We start from the raw sequence: 19,951 nt of genomic DNA on the forward strand, positions 1-19,951 counted from the left end.
AGTGGTTTTTTGAAGAGAGGGAGAGAAAGAGAGAGTGTTTTTTTGAAGAGAGGGAGAGAAAGAGAGAGTGTTTTTTTGAAGAGAGGGAGAGAAAGAGAGAGTGTTTTTTTGAAGAGAGGGAGAGAAAGAGAGAGTGTTTTTTTGAAGAGAGGGAGAGCGCTCCATGGTGATATTTAGAAGGCAGATCTGACTGGGTCTGAACACTGTTCCAGAACACTCTCTCACACATCCCCATCTTTCAAGCTACTCTTCAGAGCCGATCCGGTGCAACAACACAGTACACAGTGTGACAGCCTCCCAGTTGACTCATCTAGCAGCACTCAGAGACACACACACACAGCCAGGCCAGGTGTCCCAGTCACACAACAGCTATCTGTCAACACACTAAACATGGCATTTGGTTTGGTGGGCTATGATAACATCACAGCAGTAATCTACTATATCATATAACTCCATGCAAGACAGCTCAATCACTAGGTCTTACATTCACCCCCAGACACACAGCAGAGATATCCTGTAATGATGCAGGGTTAGGTACTGTGGAATTACCATCACATACAGGGCCAAGTCACCCTGTTAAGAGTTTCTCACACACACACACACACACACACACACACACACACACACACACACACACACACACACACACACACACACACACACACACACACACACACACACACACACAAAACACACACACAAAACACACACACACACACAGGCGATGGCAGCAGCAGAACTGACAGGAGGGATAAAGGAACTAGCAGTGAGCAAACAGCTGTGTAGCTGGCTCAAACAAAATCACACACACACGCACAGACACACACGCGCATACACACACAAACGTACACACACACAGTGACACACAGCCACAGAAATCAAATCAGTCTATCTAGATAAGAGAATGAAAAAGAAGTCTGTCCATCCTGTCTTCTGTCTGTCTGTCTGTCTGTCTGTCTGTCTGTCTGTCTGTCTGTCTGTCTGTCTGTCTGTCTGTCTGTCTGTCTGTCTGTCTGTCTGTCTGTCTGTCTGTCTGTCTGTCTCTGTGTGTGTGTGTGTGTGTGTGTGTGTGTGTGTGTGTGTGTGTGTGTCTCCATCCACCTGTGTTTGAGTCGACATATCATAGTCCAGCTGAGCCACTGGGGGTTTGTATGATCCATAGTGTCTAGCTGCTCCAGCAGATCAGCACACTGTTGCTATGCAAGAGTTACCTCCTCCCTCTCTGAGCTTCTCTCTCTCAATTCAATTCATGGGGCTTTATTAGCATGGGAAACATACGTTAACATTGCCAAAACAAGTGAAGTAGATCATATACAAAAGTGAAATAAACACTTTCAGCTGCTCTCTGTCTATCTGTCTGTGTGTCTCTCTGTCTATGTGTGTGTCTGTCTGTGTGTGTGTCTGTGTGTGTGTCTGTCTGTGTGTCTGTCTGTGTGTTTGTCTGTGTCTCTCTGTCTGTGTGTGTCTGTCTGTGTGTCTGTCTGTGTGTCTGTCTGTGTGTCTGTCTGTGTGTCTCTCTGTCTATGTGTGTGTCTGTCTGTCTGTGTGTCTGTGTGTTTCTGTGTCTGTGTGTGTCTGTGTGTCTGTCTGTCTGTGTGTGTCTGTGTGTCTGTCTGTCTCTGTGTCTGTGTGTCTCTGTGTCTGTCTGTCTGTGTGTCTGTCTGTCTGTGTGTCTGTCTGTCTGTCTGTCTGTGTGTCTGTCTGTGTGTCTGTCTGTGTGTCTGTCTGTGTGTGTGTCTGTCTGTGTGTCTGTCTGTGTGTCTGTCTGTGTGTCTGTCTGTGTGTGTGTGTGTCTGTCTGTCTGTGTGTCTGTCTGTGTGTCTGTCTGTGTGTGTCTGTCTGTGTGTGTGTGTGTCTGTCTGTGTGTGTGTCTGTCTGTGTGTCTGTCTGTGTGTCTGTCTGTGTGTCTGTGCGTGTGTCTGTCTGTGTGTGTGTCTGTCTGTGTGTCTGTCTGTGTGTCTGTCTGTGTGTCTGTGCGTGTTACAAAGTGCACCGTTCTTAACAGAAGGAGAAAATTGCTGCTTCAAACTGGTTAGTACGGCTCTGTCTCCCCTGTCTGAAAGCAGCATCTAAATTCACAGAGAGAGAAAGAGAGAGGGAGATAGAGAGGGAGAGAGAAACAGGGAGAGAGGGAGAGAGAGAGAGGGAGAGCGAGAAAGAAAGAAAGAGAGAAAGATACACAGAGAGAAAGAGAGAGCGAGAGAGAGAGAGACAAAGACAGAGAGCGAAAGAGAGAGAGACAGAGAGAGCAATAGAATTGAGCTAAATGTGCACAAAATTGTCAGATCAAACCTCAGACCTTTCCATCACAACTCAAATGCGTCAGTGACATTCTGAAAATCTCACACATACACAGACTAACACGCACACACACATCATCAGCAACAACATGTAACCTATTATCACTCACAAGACAGACAAATCTAGTTACCTGTCCAGCAGAAAACACCCCAGAGAGTGAGAGGGAGAGGAAGAGGAGAGAAGACGAGACGCACAGAGAGGAAAGGAGAGGAAAACAACGCGAGAGAAAGAAGGGAAAGGAGAGAGATTACAGATTCATACAGAGAAAGCAGAGGGATGTAAAAACAGAGAGAACTACCTCTTGGATCGGCACAGCATGCTTCTCTCAGGCAGGGAAAAATTTGAGAGCACAGTCCAGAAAGAGTCAGACATGGTCCTGAAGCTCCACACACATGGTTGTCATTCACCCACACACAGACAGACTGGGCGCCGCGAGCCAGCCTCTAAACACACACGTACGTACGCCAGCTACCGGCAGCTTGGACAGACGGAGGAGAGGATGTCTATTGCTGTCTGCTAAACTAAAGCTAATGCTGCTGCTGGTCTCAACCTGTCGCGCTAGCTAACGCTGCTGCTGGTCTCAACCTGTCACGCTAGCTAACTCTGCTGCTGGTCTCAACCTGTCAGGCTAGCTAACTCTGCTGCTGGTCTCAACCTGTCAGGCTAGCTAACTCTGCTGCTGGTCTCAACCTGTCAGGCTAGCTAACTCTGCTGCTGGTCTCAACCTGTCAGGCTAGCTAACTCTGCTGCTGGTCTCAACCTGTCAGGCTAGCTAACTCTGCTGCTGGTCTCAACCTGTCAGGCTAGCTAACTCTGCTGCTGGTCTCAACCTGTCACGCTAGCTAACTCTGCTGCTGGTCTCAACCGGTCACGCTAGCTAACTCTGCTGCTGGTCTCAACCGGTCACGCTAGCTAACTCTGCTGCTGGTCTCAACCGGTCACGCTAGCTAACTCTGCTGCTGGTCTCAACCTGTCACGCTAGCTAACTCTGCTGCTGGTCTCAACCTGTCACGCTAGCTAACTCTGCTGCTGGTCTCAACCTGTCACGCTAGCTAACTGCTAGTCTGAGCAACCTCACAGTGTGCTCTCCTTCTCCTCTCTCTCAATTTTTCTCCTGCCTCTGCCTGACAGTATCTCCCCCTCCCCTCTGTCTCATTTAACTTTAACTCTCCTTCTCTCTCTCCCGCCAGGCTCAGTGGCCAGGCTCTACCCCCCATCCCTCCAGCTTGGTGACCCTTTGGCTCAGTGGCCTCTCTCTCTCTCTCTTTGTGGATCACATTTAAAGTCCAGCCTGCCGTAAACACCTATTGACTCTACCACCAGGGCTTTTTCTGCACCATCTACGGCCATGTGGGAGGTGTGTGTGTCAGTGTGTGTGTGTCAGTGTGTAAGGATTAGGAAGCCCAAGGAGGATACTCTTACTCATCATCAATACAGAACAGAATGGCGCTAAAAGGTTTTAGAGGTGAAATAGACCTATTTTAGGGCATTTTCACAAATGAAATTCGGGAACCCTGGTTTGGTTTCCTGGAGCATCTGTGAGGATTCTACAAAATACGTTTTGCTAACACGACCTGAAAATAAACATTTTAGGTTGTGATTTCCCGAGACACACATTCTACATGACGTTAGCGAGCTAGCTCGTTTACAACGGGCAAAAAGTTCCATGCGCATGCTGATGCTTGGCAGATATACCGTTTATGCCGTATATCGGGGTATTTGAAAAGATTATAATTTGGGTTGGTGTCATCGGGGGGCTGCGTGCTACACCACTGCTTTTAACTAAGACATTTAAAATGTATCAACTAAATGATATCCAGCTCAGGACTCCAGCTTTACATTTAGTTTGCTAAATTGCTAGCTAAGTGGCTAGAAGTCAAGACATTCTGGGCTGAGCGCCAGTCTCTTTAGCTAACATTCCACTCCTTGCCACTGCCAAAGAGACTGGCCTTTCTGCCATCTTCAAACATGAACATTCAATCATTAATGAGCTCGAGGAGAACAGAGGAGTTGATTTCGATTCGATAACCCTCCCAGCTACCTTCCAATCACAACGGTTATCCAAATAATTGAACTCTATCACTTTTTCTCTCTCCATAGAACATCTTGACATGCGGTGAAAAGTTACTAGCTCATTTTTATAATTCTATAACTAAATACATACTGCAATTCCAACCACAAAACCTCTTTGCTTTGAGCCTCAAATACAACAACTTTCTTTGCCAACATCTAAATGTTTGTTTTTGACTTTGTTATAATTCTATTTTCGAGGCTCCACATGGAATATATAGAGTATATTAATGTTATTTCCAACAACCAATGAGCAACTCCGCCATAAATCCAGCTGCATATTGAATGTTGAGATTGCCGAAAGGCCAGTCTATTTGTCAATGACATGGATGGCAAGGAGTGGAATGTTAGTTAAAAAGACTGGTAACCCAGACTAGAGACATTTTAATCCCCTCCTGGATCGAGATCCTTGTTGCCTAAATTGTAGCGCCCCTTGTGTGCACTTCCAGTAATACCGTATAGCCCGGTATGGTACAGCCTGGATCTGAGTATCAACCCGCTCCAGAATCCGGATCATACAAAGAATATGTGAAAGTGCCCTTAGACACGGAAACCTTTATTTCAACTTGTACTGAGATGCCACCATTGAACATCAACGGTTCCGTCAGCCATCATGAATGACAATGGGATGTGACAGTTCCTTAGCCCTGCTCATCTTAGCAGAGAAACAATGACAGAAAAATAGACGGACAAGAGACAGCTAGGGACAAGACAGCCTATGCCATCACTAGATGTCAGAGGTCAAATCAAGGTCATAGTGTATCTGATGACCTCTTCTGCACATCACAATGGACATGAATTCCTCTGTGTTCAGTACCATAGATGGATTACCTTGACTCTCTCTCACACACACTACTGGAGCGTGTCAGCACAGTCCTAGTTGCCTTTTCAGCTTTGCCTGTATGTCTCCCTCAAACATTTTGTTGTTGTAATGATCTACCCTGAGCCCACCTAGGGGTTGTTGCGGTCAAGACATTTTGTCAGCCGGTGATTGACCGTTAATTAACATAAACACATTTAGCATCTCTTGGCTTCCACACACAGCCTACAAGCCATTTTTAAAAAGTCTAATGAATCCATGTAATATAGCCTACACCTTCACAATAAATCCATGATTTATTTTAGACAGGTCAACAGAAACATGATATGAAGAAAATGTAGTCTTATTTCAGAAGAACAGAATAGCATACTCTGAGTTGTCCTTATGTTAGGTCCTGATGTGGCTATGCCAAATGGCTGTGGACTACACTAGTTAATTTAGCAGACATGATTTGCTGAGAATTCCAAGGCATTATTTTATAGAATGAATACAATTGAACAAAGCTGAATAAAATAGAAAGGACATTTTCTCCAAACGATTTGAAGGAGTGCACACATGCGGCTATTCTATGTTGAGCGGTTAATGCTTAATTTAGAGTTATTTATGGAACTTTAGTTGTGATACAAATGTTGGGCTATATGTTTAGATTTTTAATACATTCTTAGGTTGCATGATGCGACTCTAATGAAGATTTGAAAAAAGTTGCATGAAAGTCAGGAGCTCTGCTTTGTTTTTTTGCACAGGCTGTACACACTTCATCAGTCTCTCATTCACAATTTGACAAGCACTTGATAATGCCTCGAATTTCCCGGCTGCATCCCCTTTGTGTGCCCGTAATGCCCCTTAACAAAAATCATTGCTTTTTGCGGCAAGTGGTCATTGTTCCATTGAGCTGAATATAAAAATTACAAATCCCTTCTCCCGGCTGCATGCCGAAGCACCTCCCACTTACATGGCTCTCAGTCACGTGATAAGGTTTTTCTCACAGGCTACAAGTGAAGACAGACACATCCGGGATGCAACTGTTCGCGTCATCCAATTCCAAGGTGCATATTGAAGCTTTGTCAGGTATTTATAGATTTTTAATCTTAAATTGTTTCACTCTTTATGTGATGCCCACTGCAGAGACCACCGGAAGAAGAATGATCACTGAATTATCACAGTGCATTATTGTAATGTTTGTTTATGTGTCAATTAACTGGCAATTTGACACACAAAAAAATGCATTCATTCATTCGGTAGCTTAGGCTACATTTACTCTGGTAAAAAGACAATTTTCAACAGTGCATTTAATAGAAATAACCTAGCAAATTACATTGGCTGTCACTCAACTAATAAAGCCTAATATTGCAGAAGGAAGTTTACAAACATTTGAATGCTGAAGGTGACTCACAGATGTGCCAGATCAGTAATAGGCCTACGACTTGCTGTTCAGCCCGCGAAGATGCGCACAGCGCACAGTTTGACTACTGACATGGCCTGGGGTTGTTCAGCATGCAAAATGACTTGTAGATCAATGACTGTCAACATAATTACATGCTTAGTTCCACACTGAAGGAGAGGACGCAGTTGTTACAAAAAAATCTGGGGTATTTCTGGAAGGTAGAAAGAAAGTAATTTGAAAGTAATAGTTAACCGTCTATTCGTAGTGTCTGAATGGATTTTCTGACTGACGCTTGCTACATATGCGTGGGTTTGGGGTCCTGCAAACCAATGCAGTCATATCTTAAACATTTGAACGGGGGAACGATGCATATCGTTACATCACGATTTACTGTACTTTACCTAGTCTGAACACACACAAAACTGGTGATACCTTTTATGAGAGGGCCTTTATCATTGGAGTGCTATTATCCAGTTCCTTTGAGTGTGAAGAGGAGGTATTTACACATAACACAGACACACACATGCCTTAAGGGTACTGTTAATCTCTGAGTTAAGGAACCGGGTCATACACACATGCTTTAAGGGTACTGTTAATCTCTGAGTTAAGGAACCGGGTCATACACACATGCTTTAAGGGTACTGTTAATCTCTGAGTTAAGGAACCGGGTCATACACACATGCTTTAAGGGTACTGTTAATCTCTGAGTTAAGGAACCAGGTCATACACACATGCTTTAAGGGTACTGTTAATCTCTGAGTTAAGGAACCAGGTCATACACACATGCTTTAAGGGTACTGTTAATCTCTGAGTTAAGGAACCGGGTCAAACACACATGCTTTAAGGGTACTGTTAATCTCTGAGTTAAGGAACCGGGTCAAACACACATGCTTTAAGGGTACTGTTAATCTCTGAGTTAAGGAACCGGGTCATACACACATGCTTTAAGGGTACTGTTAATCTCTGAGTTAAGGAACCGGGTCATACACACATGCTTTAAGGGTACTGTTAATCTCTGAGTTAAGGAACCGGGTCAAACACACATGCCAGGACTGCCCACACACAGCCATCCAGTCTTACCTCCAGAGGAAGGGGTTTCCCCCCTGGTGAACAGGGGCTGACAGGGGGCCCTCAGCGTGGGCAGAGGAGGAGTGGAGGAGGAGGGAGGGCTGGGAGGAGGTGTGGATGGAGCGAGGAAGGGAGGTGGGGGAGAGCAGGTGCTGCAGGAGACTGCTGTTGCCATGGCAGCGGTGCTGAGCGGCCGGCCAGATTCTACGGGTCGACGCGGATGGACAGGAGGAAGGAAAGAGGGAAGGTTGTCTGATAAACAACACTAATGTACTACTGGCTTAAATCCATGAAGCCGTCATCAAAATACCCCCCGTACAAAGGAAGCTGTGGTGAGGGGCAGTGGAGCCCCTCATACTCCCCAGTGCCAGCTCTCTGTTGGCAGGCTGGGTAGAGAGGGGCCATATGGGGCTGGTCTAAACAGGCTTGGACCCCCTGGTGAGTGGCCAGAATGGGTGACAATATGACCCTGGCAGCAGTCTGCTGTGTGCATGTGTCTGTCTCTGACTGGGCAGTGACCTGGTATTCACACTATCCCCCCCTAACCTCTCCCCGTTCTTTTCTTCCTCTCTTTCCCTCACCGCTCCTCCCGTTTTTCCGTTAAGGCTGAGTGCTAATGTGTGTTTCCATGGCTGTGAGTGCGTGTGTGATGTGTACTGCATGTTTGAGGGGTGTAAGCGGACACTGCCTGGCCCTGTCAATCACTCTACTCTCAGACCTACAGCTCCACAACACACAGAGGGAGGGAATCACACACATACCGTAAGGGCAGTTAACCCTTTGTGGTCAGTGTGCGTGTCTTACTGGATATGCAGGTCAGGAGCTCCTGGCCTCTCCTTCCTCCTCTTCATCATGTTTCCAACGGCAATGGTAAACCAAGGGGCTGGCTCGGGGAGTCAGTGCTGCTCCAGTGAACTCTGCCACCTGTCCATCAAAGCCATGCTGGCCAATGAGCTGACAGCTCACTTCCTCTCAAAACAACAACACTGCAAAACAGACTCAGCCCTCACGGACTACTCATTCATAACACACAATGAGAAGAACAGTGTGTGTGAGTAACAAAATCCAAAATCAAGTTGCTCTCTTGCTGTGTGGTTTAGACTGGTCAGTACATAGACAGGTATGCCAGGTATCTAGGCTAGTGTTAGACTGGTCAGTACATAGACAGGTATGCCAGGTATCTAGGCTAGTGTTAGACTGGTCAGTACATAGACAGGTATGCCAGGTATCTAGGCTAGTGTTAGACTGGTCAGTACATAGACAGGTATGCCAGGTATCTAGGCTAGTGTTAGACTGGTCAGTACATAGACAGGTATGCCAGGTATCTAGGCTAGTGTTAGACTGGTCAGTACATAGACAGGTATGCCAGGTATCTAGGCTAGTGTTAGACTGGTCAGTACATAGACAGGTATGCCAGGTATCTAGGCTAGTGTTAGACTGGTCAGTACATAGACAGGTATGCCAGGTATCTAGGCTAGTGTTAGACTGGTCAGTACATAGACAGGTATGCCAGGTATCTAGGCTAGTGTTAGACTGGTCAGTACATAGACAGGTATGCCAGGTATCTAGGCTAGTGTCCTCAGTGTTCTGTTCTCATCTAATACTGGCAAAGCAGGGCTTTACAGCTGAGCACTGATGAGTCACACACACCATGTCTCTACCTGACCCAGCTAGAACAACATCCAACCACTCTGTTCCCTGTCTTATAAACACACACTGGTACATACAACCACAGTCACACACACAACACCAAAACACAAGCACAGTGAGCAGTCAGCAGCTTTCTACAAGATTCCTCAAGTCCCGTGGGTCAGACCAGAAACCAAACAGTAAGAGGGGTTTCTGTGTCCCCCCCTGTCCTGGCTCGCTGACCACTCCACTGACAGGGTCACAGGTCAAGTATAGGTTAGCATTGGTTCAAAAAGCCGTTACATAAATCCTCCACAGGCACCAGTGTTTGGGAGAGCTGCTCTGAGTATCCCCGGGCTAAGATCCCTGATCCCGGGGAAGGCTTGTCAGTTAGTCCCTTGGTTCAGAGGAGTGTCCTTGAGGTCTGGCTGACTGCTCTTTCTGACAGTCTGACAGGGGTGTCCAAAGGGAGAACTTGGCCATGGTCACTGCCTCTTCAGCTAGTGAGAGAGAGAGAGAGAGAGAGAGAGAGAGAGAGAGGAGAGAGAGCCTGTCGCCTGAGCTACTGTCACCCACACTGTGAGCAGTAGAGTACAGAGAGAGAGAAGTCCAGAATACAGTGACACACAGCCCTACTACACTCAGCTGACAGCCAGGCACAGAGCATTCTCATGATATCACAAGACCCTGAGGGATGTGCAGCTGTCACGCCTAGCCTTACCCTGCCTTATCCTGGCTAGCCTTACCCTCCCTCCCCCTCTCCACACCTCACCCCTGTCTTACCCTGCCTTATCCTGGCTAGCCTTACCCTCCCTCCCCCTCTCTCTACACCTCATCCCTGTCTTACCCTCCCTCCCCCTCTCTCTACACCTCACCCCTGTCTTATCCTGCCTTATCCTGGCTAGCCTTACCCTCCCTCCCCCTCTCTCTACACCTCACCCCTGTCTTATCCTGCCTTATCCTGGCTAGCCTTAACCTCCCTCCCCCTCTCTCTACACCTCACCCCTGTCTTACCCTGCCTTATCCTGGCTAGCCTTAACCTCCCTCCCCCTCTCTCTACACCTCATCCCTGTCTTACCCTGCCTTATCCTGGCTAGCCTTAACCTCCCTCCCCCTCTCTCTACACCTCACCCCTGTCTTACCCTGCCTTATCCTGGCTAGCCTTAACCTCCCTCCCCCTCTCTCTACACCTCACCCCTGTCTTACTCTGGCTCCCCCTCTCTCTACACCTCATCCCTGTCTTACCCTGCCTTATCCTATCTAGCCCTCCCTCCCCCTCTCCACACCTCATCCCTGTCTTACCCTGCCTTATCCTATCTAGCCCTCCCTCCCCCTCTCCACACCTCATCCCTGTCTTACCCTGCCTTATCCTATCTAGCCCTCCCTCCCCCTCTCCACACCTCATCCCTGTCTTACCCTGCCTTATCCTGGCTAGTCCTCACTCCCTCCCCCTCTACACATCCTCAGTGTCTTACCCTGCCTTATCCTGGCTAGTCCTCACTCCCTCCCCCTCTACACATCCTCAGTGTCTTACCCTGCCTTATCCTGGCTAGTCCTCACTCCCTCCCCCTCTACACATCCTCAGTGTCTTACCCTGGCTAGCTATTCTTCCCTCCCCCCTCTTGTCTCTCTCTACCCCTAATCCTCCTGTTCTCTCCTGTCCCCATTCTCTGTCTTTGGAATCAGAGGTACATCAGTGTCCCTGGTGAGGGAGCCTGTCTACGTGTGGGTTAAATGCAGCTCACATGCAGTGACGGCAGGGACAATGGATCTGAATCAATCAGGCTACAGTAGAGGCTTTGGTTACAACTAGCGTAGCGCTGTAGCATCACTAGGCTAATCCCACCTGATTAGTGGACTGACGTATGACCACACGGCTACAGGACATGAGACTGTCATTACCCAGACTAATCTACTTTAACAGTCTTGGACCGGTTCCATAAGAGAAAGGCCATCAGCAGAGGTAGTTAACTGTTACAGTAAACTCCAATACAGGGTCAAGGTTGGGTTCTGATTAGGTTAGACTGTGGTCAGAGAATAGAGAGCAGATACGTACGACTGTGGGTATAAACGGGAGGATGATGTGTGTGTGTGTGTGTGTGTGTGTGTGTGTGTGTGTGTGAGAGAGAGAGAGTGAGAGCAAAAGAGAGAGCGAGTGAGGACACGAATGAAGTGAAACTATCATAACGTCTCACGCCCGCCCGCCCGCCCGCCCGCCCACACACACACACACACACACACACACACACACACACACACACACACACACACACACACACACACACACACACACACACACACACACACACACACACACACACACACACGCACACGAACCACCCCGCAGCACCCAACTGAGCGGAAATAAAGACAGACTTTCACAAGGCAGGCCTGTCTTCAAAAGACACTGTTGGGTACTAGAGATAAAATAAACAACTTTGGTGGCGGGACGGGCTGGCACCAGAGTTCTAAATAGACCAGCAGCATGGATCCAGTGGTGGATACTGAGCTGTTCCAGGAAGAGAGAGGGTGAGACTGTAGAGCTACAGATCTGCTCCATCCTAATGACCTTTCACCTTTACCCTTTACTCAGTGTCAGTCAAGCCTTCAAGAGGGACAGAACACCCTCAGACAGGCAAACAGGTGACACTGTGACAGCTTAACCACACACACCCAGGCTCAACCACACACACCCAGGCTCAACCACACACACCCAGGCTCAACCACACACACCCAGGCTCAACCACACACACCCAGGCTCAACCACACACACCCAGGCTCAACCACACACACTCAGGCTCAACCACACACACACAGGCTCAACCACACACACACAGGCTAAAGTAACACACACCCAGGCTCAACCACACACACCCAGGCTCAACCACACACACCCAGGCTCAACCACACACACCCAGGCTCAACCACACACACCCAGGCTCAACCACACACACCCAGGCTCAACCACACACACCCAGGCTCAACCACACACACACAGGCTAAAGTAACACACACCCAGGCTCAACCACACACACACAGGCTCAACCACACACACACAGGCTAAAGTAACACACACAGGCTCAACCACACACACCCAGGCTCAACCACACACACCCAGGCTCAACCACACACACACCCAGGCTCAACCACACACACACCCAGGCTCAACCACACACACACAGGCTCAACCACACACACCCAGGCTCAACCACACACACACCCAGGCTCAACCACACACACACAGGCTCAACCACACACACACAGGCTAAAGTAACACACACACAGGCTCAACCACACACACCCAGGCTAAAGTAACACACACAGGCTAAAGTAACACACACAGGCTCAACCACACACACCCAGGCTAAAGTAACACACCCAGGCTAAAGTAACACACACACAGGCTCAACCACACACCCACAGGCTCAACCACACACACACACAGGCTAAAGTAACACTACCTACAGTTGAAGTCAGAAGTTTACATACACCTTAGCCAAATACATTTAAACTCAGTTATCACAATTCCTGACATTTAATCCTAGTAAATAAATCCCTGTTTTAGGTCAGTTAGGATCACCACTTTAATTTAAGAATGGGAAATGTCAGAATAATAGTAGAGAGAGTGATTTATTTCAGCTTTTATTTCTTTCATCACATTCCCAGTGGGTTAGAAGTTAACATACACTCAATTAGTATTTGGTAGCATTGCCTTTAAATGGTTTAACTTGGGTCAAACGTTTCAGGTAGCCTTCCACAAGCTTCCCACAATAAGTTGGGTGAATTTTGGCCCATTCCTTCTGACAGAGCTGGTGTAACTGAGTCAGGTTTGTAGGCCTCCTTGCTTGCACACGCCTTTTCAGTTCTGCCCACAAATTTTCTATAGGTTTGAGGTCAGGGCTTTGTGATGGCCACTCCAATACCTTCACTTTGTTGTCCTTAAGCCATTTTGCCACAACTTTGGAAGTATGCTTGGGGTCATTGTCCATTTGGAAGACCCATTTGCGACCAAGCTTCAACTTCCTGACTGATGTCTTGAGATGTTGCTTCAATATATCCACATAATTTTCCTTCCTCGTGATGCCATCTATTTTGTGAAGTGCACCAGTCCCTCCTGTAGCAAAGCACCCCCACAACATGATGCTGCCACCCCCGTGCTTCACGGTTGGGATGGTGTTCTTCGGCTTGCAGGCCTCCCCTTTTTCCTCCAAACATAACGTGGGTCATTATGGCCAAAAGGTTTTCTCCAAAAAGTACGATATTTGTCCCCATGTGCAGTTGCAAACCGTAGTCTGGCTTTTTTATGGCGGTTTTGGAGCAGTGGCTTCTTCCTTGCTGAACGGCCTTTCAGGTCATGTCGACATAGGACTCGTTTTACTGTGGATATAGATACTTTCTACCAGTTTCCTCCAGCATCTTCACAAGGTCCTTTGCTGTTGTTCTGGGATTGATTTGCGCTTTTTGCACCAAAGTACGTTCATCTCTAGGAGAAGGAACGCGTCTCCTTCCTGAGCAGTATGACAGCTGCGTGGTCCCATGTTGTTTATACTTGTGTACTATTGTTTGTACACATGAACGTGGTACCTTCAGGCACTTGGAAATTGCTCCCAAGGATGAACCAGACTTGTGGAGGTCCACATTTTATTCTGAAGTCTTTTGATTTTCCCATGACATCAAGCAAAGAGGCACTGAGTTTGAAGGTAGGCCTTGAAATACATCCACAGGTACACCTCCAATTGACTCAAATGATGTCAATTAGCCTATCAGATGCTTTTAAAGCCATGATATCATTTTCGGGAATTTTCCAAGCTGTTTGAAGGCACAGTCAACTTAGTGTATGTAAACTTCTGACCCACTGGAATTGTGATACAGTGAATTATAAGTGAAATAATCTGTCTGTAAACAATTTTTGGAAAAATCACTTGTGTCACGCACAAAGTAGATGTCCTAACCGACTAGTTTGTTAACAAGAAATTTGTGGAGTGTTTGAAAAAATAGTTTTAATGACTCCAACTTAAGTGTATGTAAACTTCCGACTTCAACTGTATGCGGTAGGGGTGTTAACATATAAACGTTAAAAGGTTACATTTTTTTTAACAAAAGTTTGATTTTTAACGTTAATAAAAATACCAAACCAGGGCCTCCAGAGTGGCGCATCGGTCTGAGACTGAATCTCAGTGCTTGAGGCGTCACTATAGACCCGGGATTGATCCCAGCTTCTTCCGTGTGGCGGGCCGGGCGCCTGCGGCTGGCTTCGGTTGTCAGTTGAACGGTGTTTCCTCCGACACATTTGTGCGGCTGGCTTCTGGGTTAAGCGGGCAGGTGTTTTTAAAATTGTATTTTTCACCTTTATTTAACCAGGTAAGCCAGTTGAGAACAAGTTCTCATTTACAACTGTGACCTGGCCAAGATAAAGCAAAGCAGTGCGACAAAAACAACAACACAGAGTTACACATGGAATAAATAAACGTACAGATGTGTGCAAATGGAGTAAGGAGGTAAAGGCAATAAATAGGCCATCGAAATTGGGGAGAAAAAGGGGGCAAAAATATAATAATTAAAATAATACCTAACCAAAAAAGGCGGTGTTATTTCACGTAGATGGAGAAAGTGGGTCAATTTCCACAACAACTAAGAGCGTTGAAGCGCGAAGCTCAACTTCTCCGCTGTTTTGGTGCCCTGGCTAACACGCTGTAACAGTGTGAAGCAAACCCGTGCACATGCGCAGTTATTACTGTGGGTGACTATGTGAGAGTGAAGTGTCTCGCTCATCTCAATATCCTAGCCTATTCATTGATGATAGGCCCTGCATTACTGAAGTTGCAAAACATTGCAAGCCAAGAAATGAGGAGATAAAGCTTTTGATTGCTGATAGATAGGCCTAGTGAACTGTTCTGAATCTGTCTGCCTGGTGGCCGACCTGCCTATACTGTGCCCCTCCCTCTCCATTCCTCGCTAGCTCGCTATGAAAGATGGAAGTGTTTGTGTTCTTGGAAGTACGGCAAATCCTCCGTTCCAGAAATACTGAACCTTAGGAGTCGGGAGTAAAATCTTGACACTGAAATGAGAGTCGACGTGCAAGGAGTCGAGGAATCAATTATTTTGGAGTCGACTCTCCACCACTACGTCATCATCGTTAATAACAGGTGGAAAAATGGCAGAGAAAGGCAAGCGACAGCAGTCCTGTATGATAATACTTTGAGAAGTTAAATGAGAAGGAAGTGCAGCTGCATTGTGAATTCACAAGTCATTTTTATGTACCTTTATCGCTTTAATGGAAACCGAAAAATTAAATGGCAGTTTAAACGTTAAAATTCCATTTGTCACATCACTACTCTACGGTCTTAATGGAAAGTCATCACGTAGAAGTATCAATCACAATGTCTTGTGCAGCCTATATTCGGTATCTCTTTGGTATCAACACTCCATAGCATGCTATAGCATATGACGTTTGCTGAAAACTGAGGAGAAATGGTCTGTTCCATGTCTGCCCTCGGCTGAATCTAGTTGATGATCCCTGTTGTTGGGCCCAGTGGAGATCTGACTGGCTATAGCAGTCCCTTTCCTCTCTCTCACCCACTCACCCCCCTCTCTCTCTCATCCCACATCTCTCTCTCACGCCCCTTTCTCTCTCTCATCCCCCCCCCTCTCATCCCCCCTCTATCTATCGCTCACCACCTCTCCCTCACCCCCCCTCTCTCAATCTCATCTCCCCTCTCTCTCTCTCTCTCTCTCACCCCCCTCTCTCCATCTCACCCCCCTCTCGCTCTCTCTCTCTCATCGTCCTCTCTCTCTCACCCCATCTCCCTCTCTCACCCCCCTTTCTCCCTCTCTCACCCCCCCTCTCCCACCCACCCCTCTCTCACCCACCCCTCATCATTTTTAAAGCAGACCCCTCTCTATCTCGTGTTAGTAACAGAGATCTAGAGAGCCCCACCAATGGTAGTGACAGTTTCTGTGTAGCCGTTACACAATCCTATGTTTGGATGGATGTGCTCACAGACCATGCCCAGGTCCCTCAAGTCCTCATCAGCAGAGTAAAACCCTCATCAACTTTCTCTAACTTCATGTTCCTCTTTCCACCGGTCTTCAAGGCTGTGTTATACAGCACACAGTACACACAATGGGGTCCTTGAAGGCTGCTACAGTACACTATACCTGGCTGCTACAGTACACTATACCTGGCTGCTACAGTACACTAGACCTGGCTGCTACAGTACACTAGACCTGGCTGCTACAGTACACTAGACCTGGCTGCTACAGTACACTATACCTGGCTGCTACAGTACACTATACCTGACTGCTACAGTACACTATACCTGACTGCTACAGTACACTATACCTGGCTGCTACAGTACACTAGACCTGGCTGCTACAGTACACTATACCTGACTGCTACAGTACACTAGACCTGGCTGCTACAGTACACTAGACCTGGCTGCTACAGTACACTATACCTGGCTGCTACAGTACACTATACCTGGCTGCTACAGTACACTATACCTGGCTGCTACAGTACACTAGACCTGGCTGCTACAGTACACTAGACCTGGCTGCTACAGTACACTAGACCTGGCTGCTACAGTACACTAGACCTGGCTGCTACAGTACACTATACCTGGCTGCTACAGTACACTAGATCTGGCTGCTACAGTACACTAGACCTGGCTGCTACAGTACACTAGACCTGGCTGCTACAGTACACTATACCTGGCTGCTACAGTACACTAGACCTGGCTGCTACAGTACACTAGATCTGGCTGCTACAGTACACTAGACCTGGCTGCTACAGTACACTAGACCTGGCTGCTACAGTACACTAGACCTGGCTGCTACAGTACACTATACCTGGCTGCTACAGTACACTAGATCTGGCTGCTACAGTACACTAGATCTGGCTGCTACAGTACACTAGACCTGGCTGCTACAGTACACTAGACCTGGCTGCTACAGTACACTAGACCTGGCTGCTACAGTACACTAGACCTGGCTGCTACAGTACACTAGACCTGGCTGCTACAGTACACTAGACCTGGCTGCTACAGTACACTAGACCTGGCTGCTACAGTACACTAGACCTGGCTGCTACAGTACACTATACCTGGCTGCTACAGTACACTATACCTGGCTGCTACAGTACACTAGCTCTGGCTGCTACAGTACACTATACCTGGCTGCTACAGTACACTAGACCTGGCTGCTACAGTACACTAGACCTGGCTGCTACAGTACACTATACCTGGCTGCTACAGTACACTATACCTGGCTGCTACAGTACACTAGACCTGGCTGCTACAGTACACTAGACCTGGCTGCTACAGTACACTAGATCTGGCTGCTACAGTACACTAGACCTGGCTGCTACAGTACACTAGACCTGGCTGCTACAGTACACTAGATCTGGCTGCTACAGTACACTAGATCTGGCTGCTACAGTACACTAGACCTGGCTGCTACAGTACACTATACCTGGCTGCTACAGTACACTAGACCTGGCTGCTACAGTACACTAGACCTGGCTGCTACAGTACACTAGACCTGGCTGCTACAGTACACTAGATCTGGCTGCTACAGTACACTATACCTGGCTGCTACAGTACACTAGATCTGGCTGCTACAGTACACTAGACCTGGCTGCTACAGTACACTAGACCTGGCTGCTACAGTACACTAGACCTGGCTGCTACAGTACACTAGACCTGGCTGCTACAGTACACTATACCTGGCTGCTACAGTACACTATACCTGGCTGCTACAGTACACTAGACCTGGCTGCTACAGTACACTAGACCTGGCTGCTACAGTACACTAGATCTGGCTGCTACAGTACACTAGACCTGGCTGCTACAGTACACTAGACCTGGCTGCTACAGTACACTAGATCTGGCTGCTACAGTACACTAGATCTGGCTGCTACAGTACACTAGACCTGGCTGCTACAGTACACTATACCTGGCTGCTACAGTACACTAGACCTGGCTGCTACAGTACACTAGACCTGGCTGCTACAGTACACTAGACCTGGCTGCTACAGTACACTAGATCTGGCTGCTACAGTACACTATACCTGGCTGCTACAGTACACTAGATCTGGCTGCTACAGTACACTAGACCTGGCTGCTACAGTACACTAGACCTGGCTGCTACAGTACACTAGATCTGGCTGCTACAGTACACTATACCTGGCTGCTACAGTACACTAGATCTGGCTGCTACAGTACACTAGACCTGGCTGCTACAGTACACTATACCTGGCTGCTACAGTACACTAGACCTGGCTGCTACAGTACACTATACCTGGCTGCTACAGTACACTAGACCTGGCTGCTACAGTACACTATACCTGGCTGCTACAGTACACTAGATCTGGCTGCTACAGTACACTAGACCTAGCTGCTACAGTACACTAGACCTGGCTGCTACAGTACACTATACCTGGCTGCTACAGTACACTATACCTGGCTGCTACAGTACACTATACCTGGCTGCTACAGTACACTAGACCTGGCTGCTACAGTACACTATACCTGACTGCTACAGTACACTAGACCTGGCTGCTACAGTACACTAGATCTGGCTGCTACAGTACACTAGACCTGGCTGCTACAGTACACTAGACCTGGCTGCTACAGTACACTAGACCTGGCTGCTACAGTACACTAGACCTGGCTGCTACAGTACACTATATCTGGCTGCTACAGTACACTATATCTGGCTGCTACAGTACACTATACCTGGCTGCTACAGTACACTAGACCTGGCTGCTACAGTACACTAGACCTGGCTGCTACAGTACACTAGACCTGGCTGCTACAGTACACTAGACCTGGCTGCTACAGTACACTATACCTGGCTGCTACAGTACACTATACCTGGCTGCTACAGTACACTATACCTGACTGCTACAGTACACTATATCTGGCTGCTACAGTACACTATACCTGGCTGCTACAGTACACTATACCTGGCTGCTACAGTACACTATATCTGGCTGCTACAGTACACTAGACCTGGCTGCTACAGTACACTATACCTGGCTGCTACAGTACACTATACCTGGCTGCTACAGTACACTAGACCTGGCTGCTACAGTACACTAGACCTGGCTGCTACAGTACACTAGACCTGGCTGCTACAGTACACTAGACCTGGCTGCTACAGTACACTATACCTGGCTGCTACAGTACACTATACCTGGCTGCTACAGTACACTAGACCTGGCTGCTACAGTACACTAGACCTGGCTGCTACAGTACACTATATCTGGCTGCTACAGTACACTAGACCTGGCTGCTACAGTACACTATACCTGACTGCTACAGTACACTAGACCTGGCTGCTACAGTACACTAGATCTGGCTGCTACAGTACACTAGACCTGGCTGCTACAGTACACTATACCTGGCTGCTACAGTACACTAGACCTGGCTGCTACAGTACACTATACCTGGCTGCTACAGTACACTATACCTGGCTGCTACAGTACACTATACCTGGCTGTTACAGTACAATATACCTGGCTGCTACAGTACACTAGACCTGGCTGCTACAGTACACTAGACCTGGCTGCTACAGTACACTATACCTGGCTGCTACAGTACACTAGACCTGGCTGCTACAGTACACTAGACCTGGCTGCTACAGTACACTAGACCTGGCTGCTACAGTACACTAGACCT

General features: G+C 47.6%; 1 protein-coding gene across 9 annotated transcripts in view; it reads right to left on the minus strand.

The window, feature by feature from the left end:
• mast2 (microtubule associated serine/threonine kinase 2) overlaps window positions 1–19,951 on the minus strand; it is a 334,787-nt gene that overhangs the window by 104,451 nt on the left and 210,385 nt on the right. The window contains exons 1-2 of one of the 9 annotated variants that reach the window (XM_082957051.1): window positions 8,448–9,950; window positions 7,656–7,847 (exon numbers count right to left, since the gene is read on the minus strand). The exons of the other annotated variants lie outside the window; for them this stretch is intronic. Coding sequence (XP_082813177.1) covers window positions 7,656–7,847; window positions 8,448–8,497 — 242 coding nt within the window. The 5' untranslated portion in view covers window positions 8,498–9,950. Of the gene's footprint in view, window positions 1–7,655; window positions 7,848–8,447; window positions 9,951–19,951 lie in introns of those variants that run through there. 9 annotated transcript variants of the gene reach the window in all.

This window comes from Salmo salar, chromosome 10 (assembly GCF_965601325.2).
Source record: "Salmo salar chromosome 10, fSalSal1, whole genome shotgun sequence".
NCBI classification, from domain to species: Eukaryota; Metazoa; Chordata; class Actinopteri; order Salmoniformes; family Salmonidae; genus Salmo; species Salmo salar.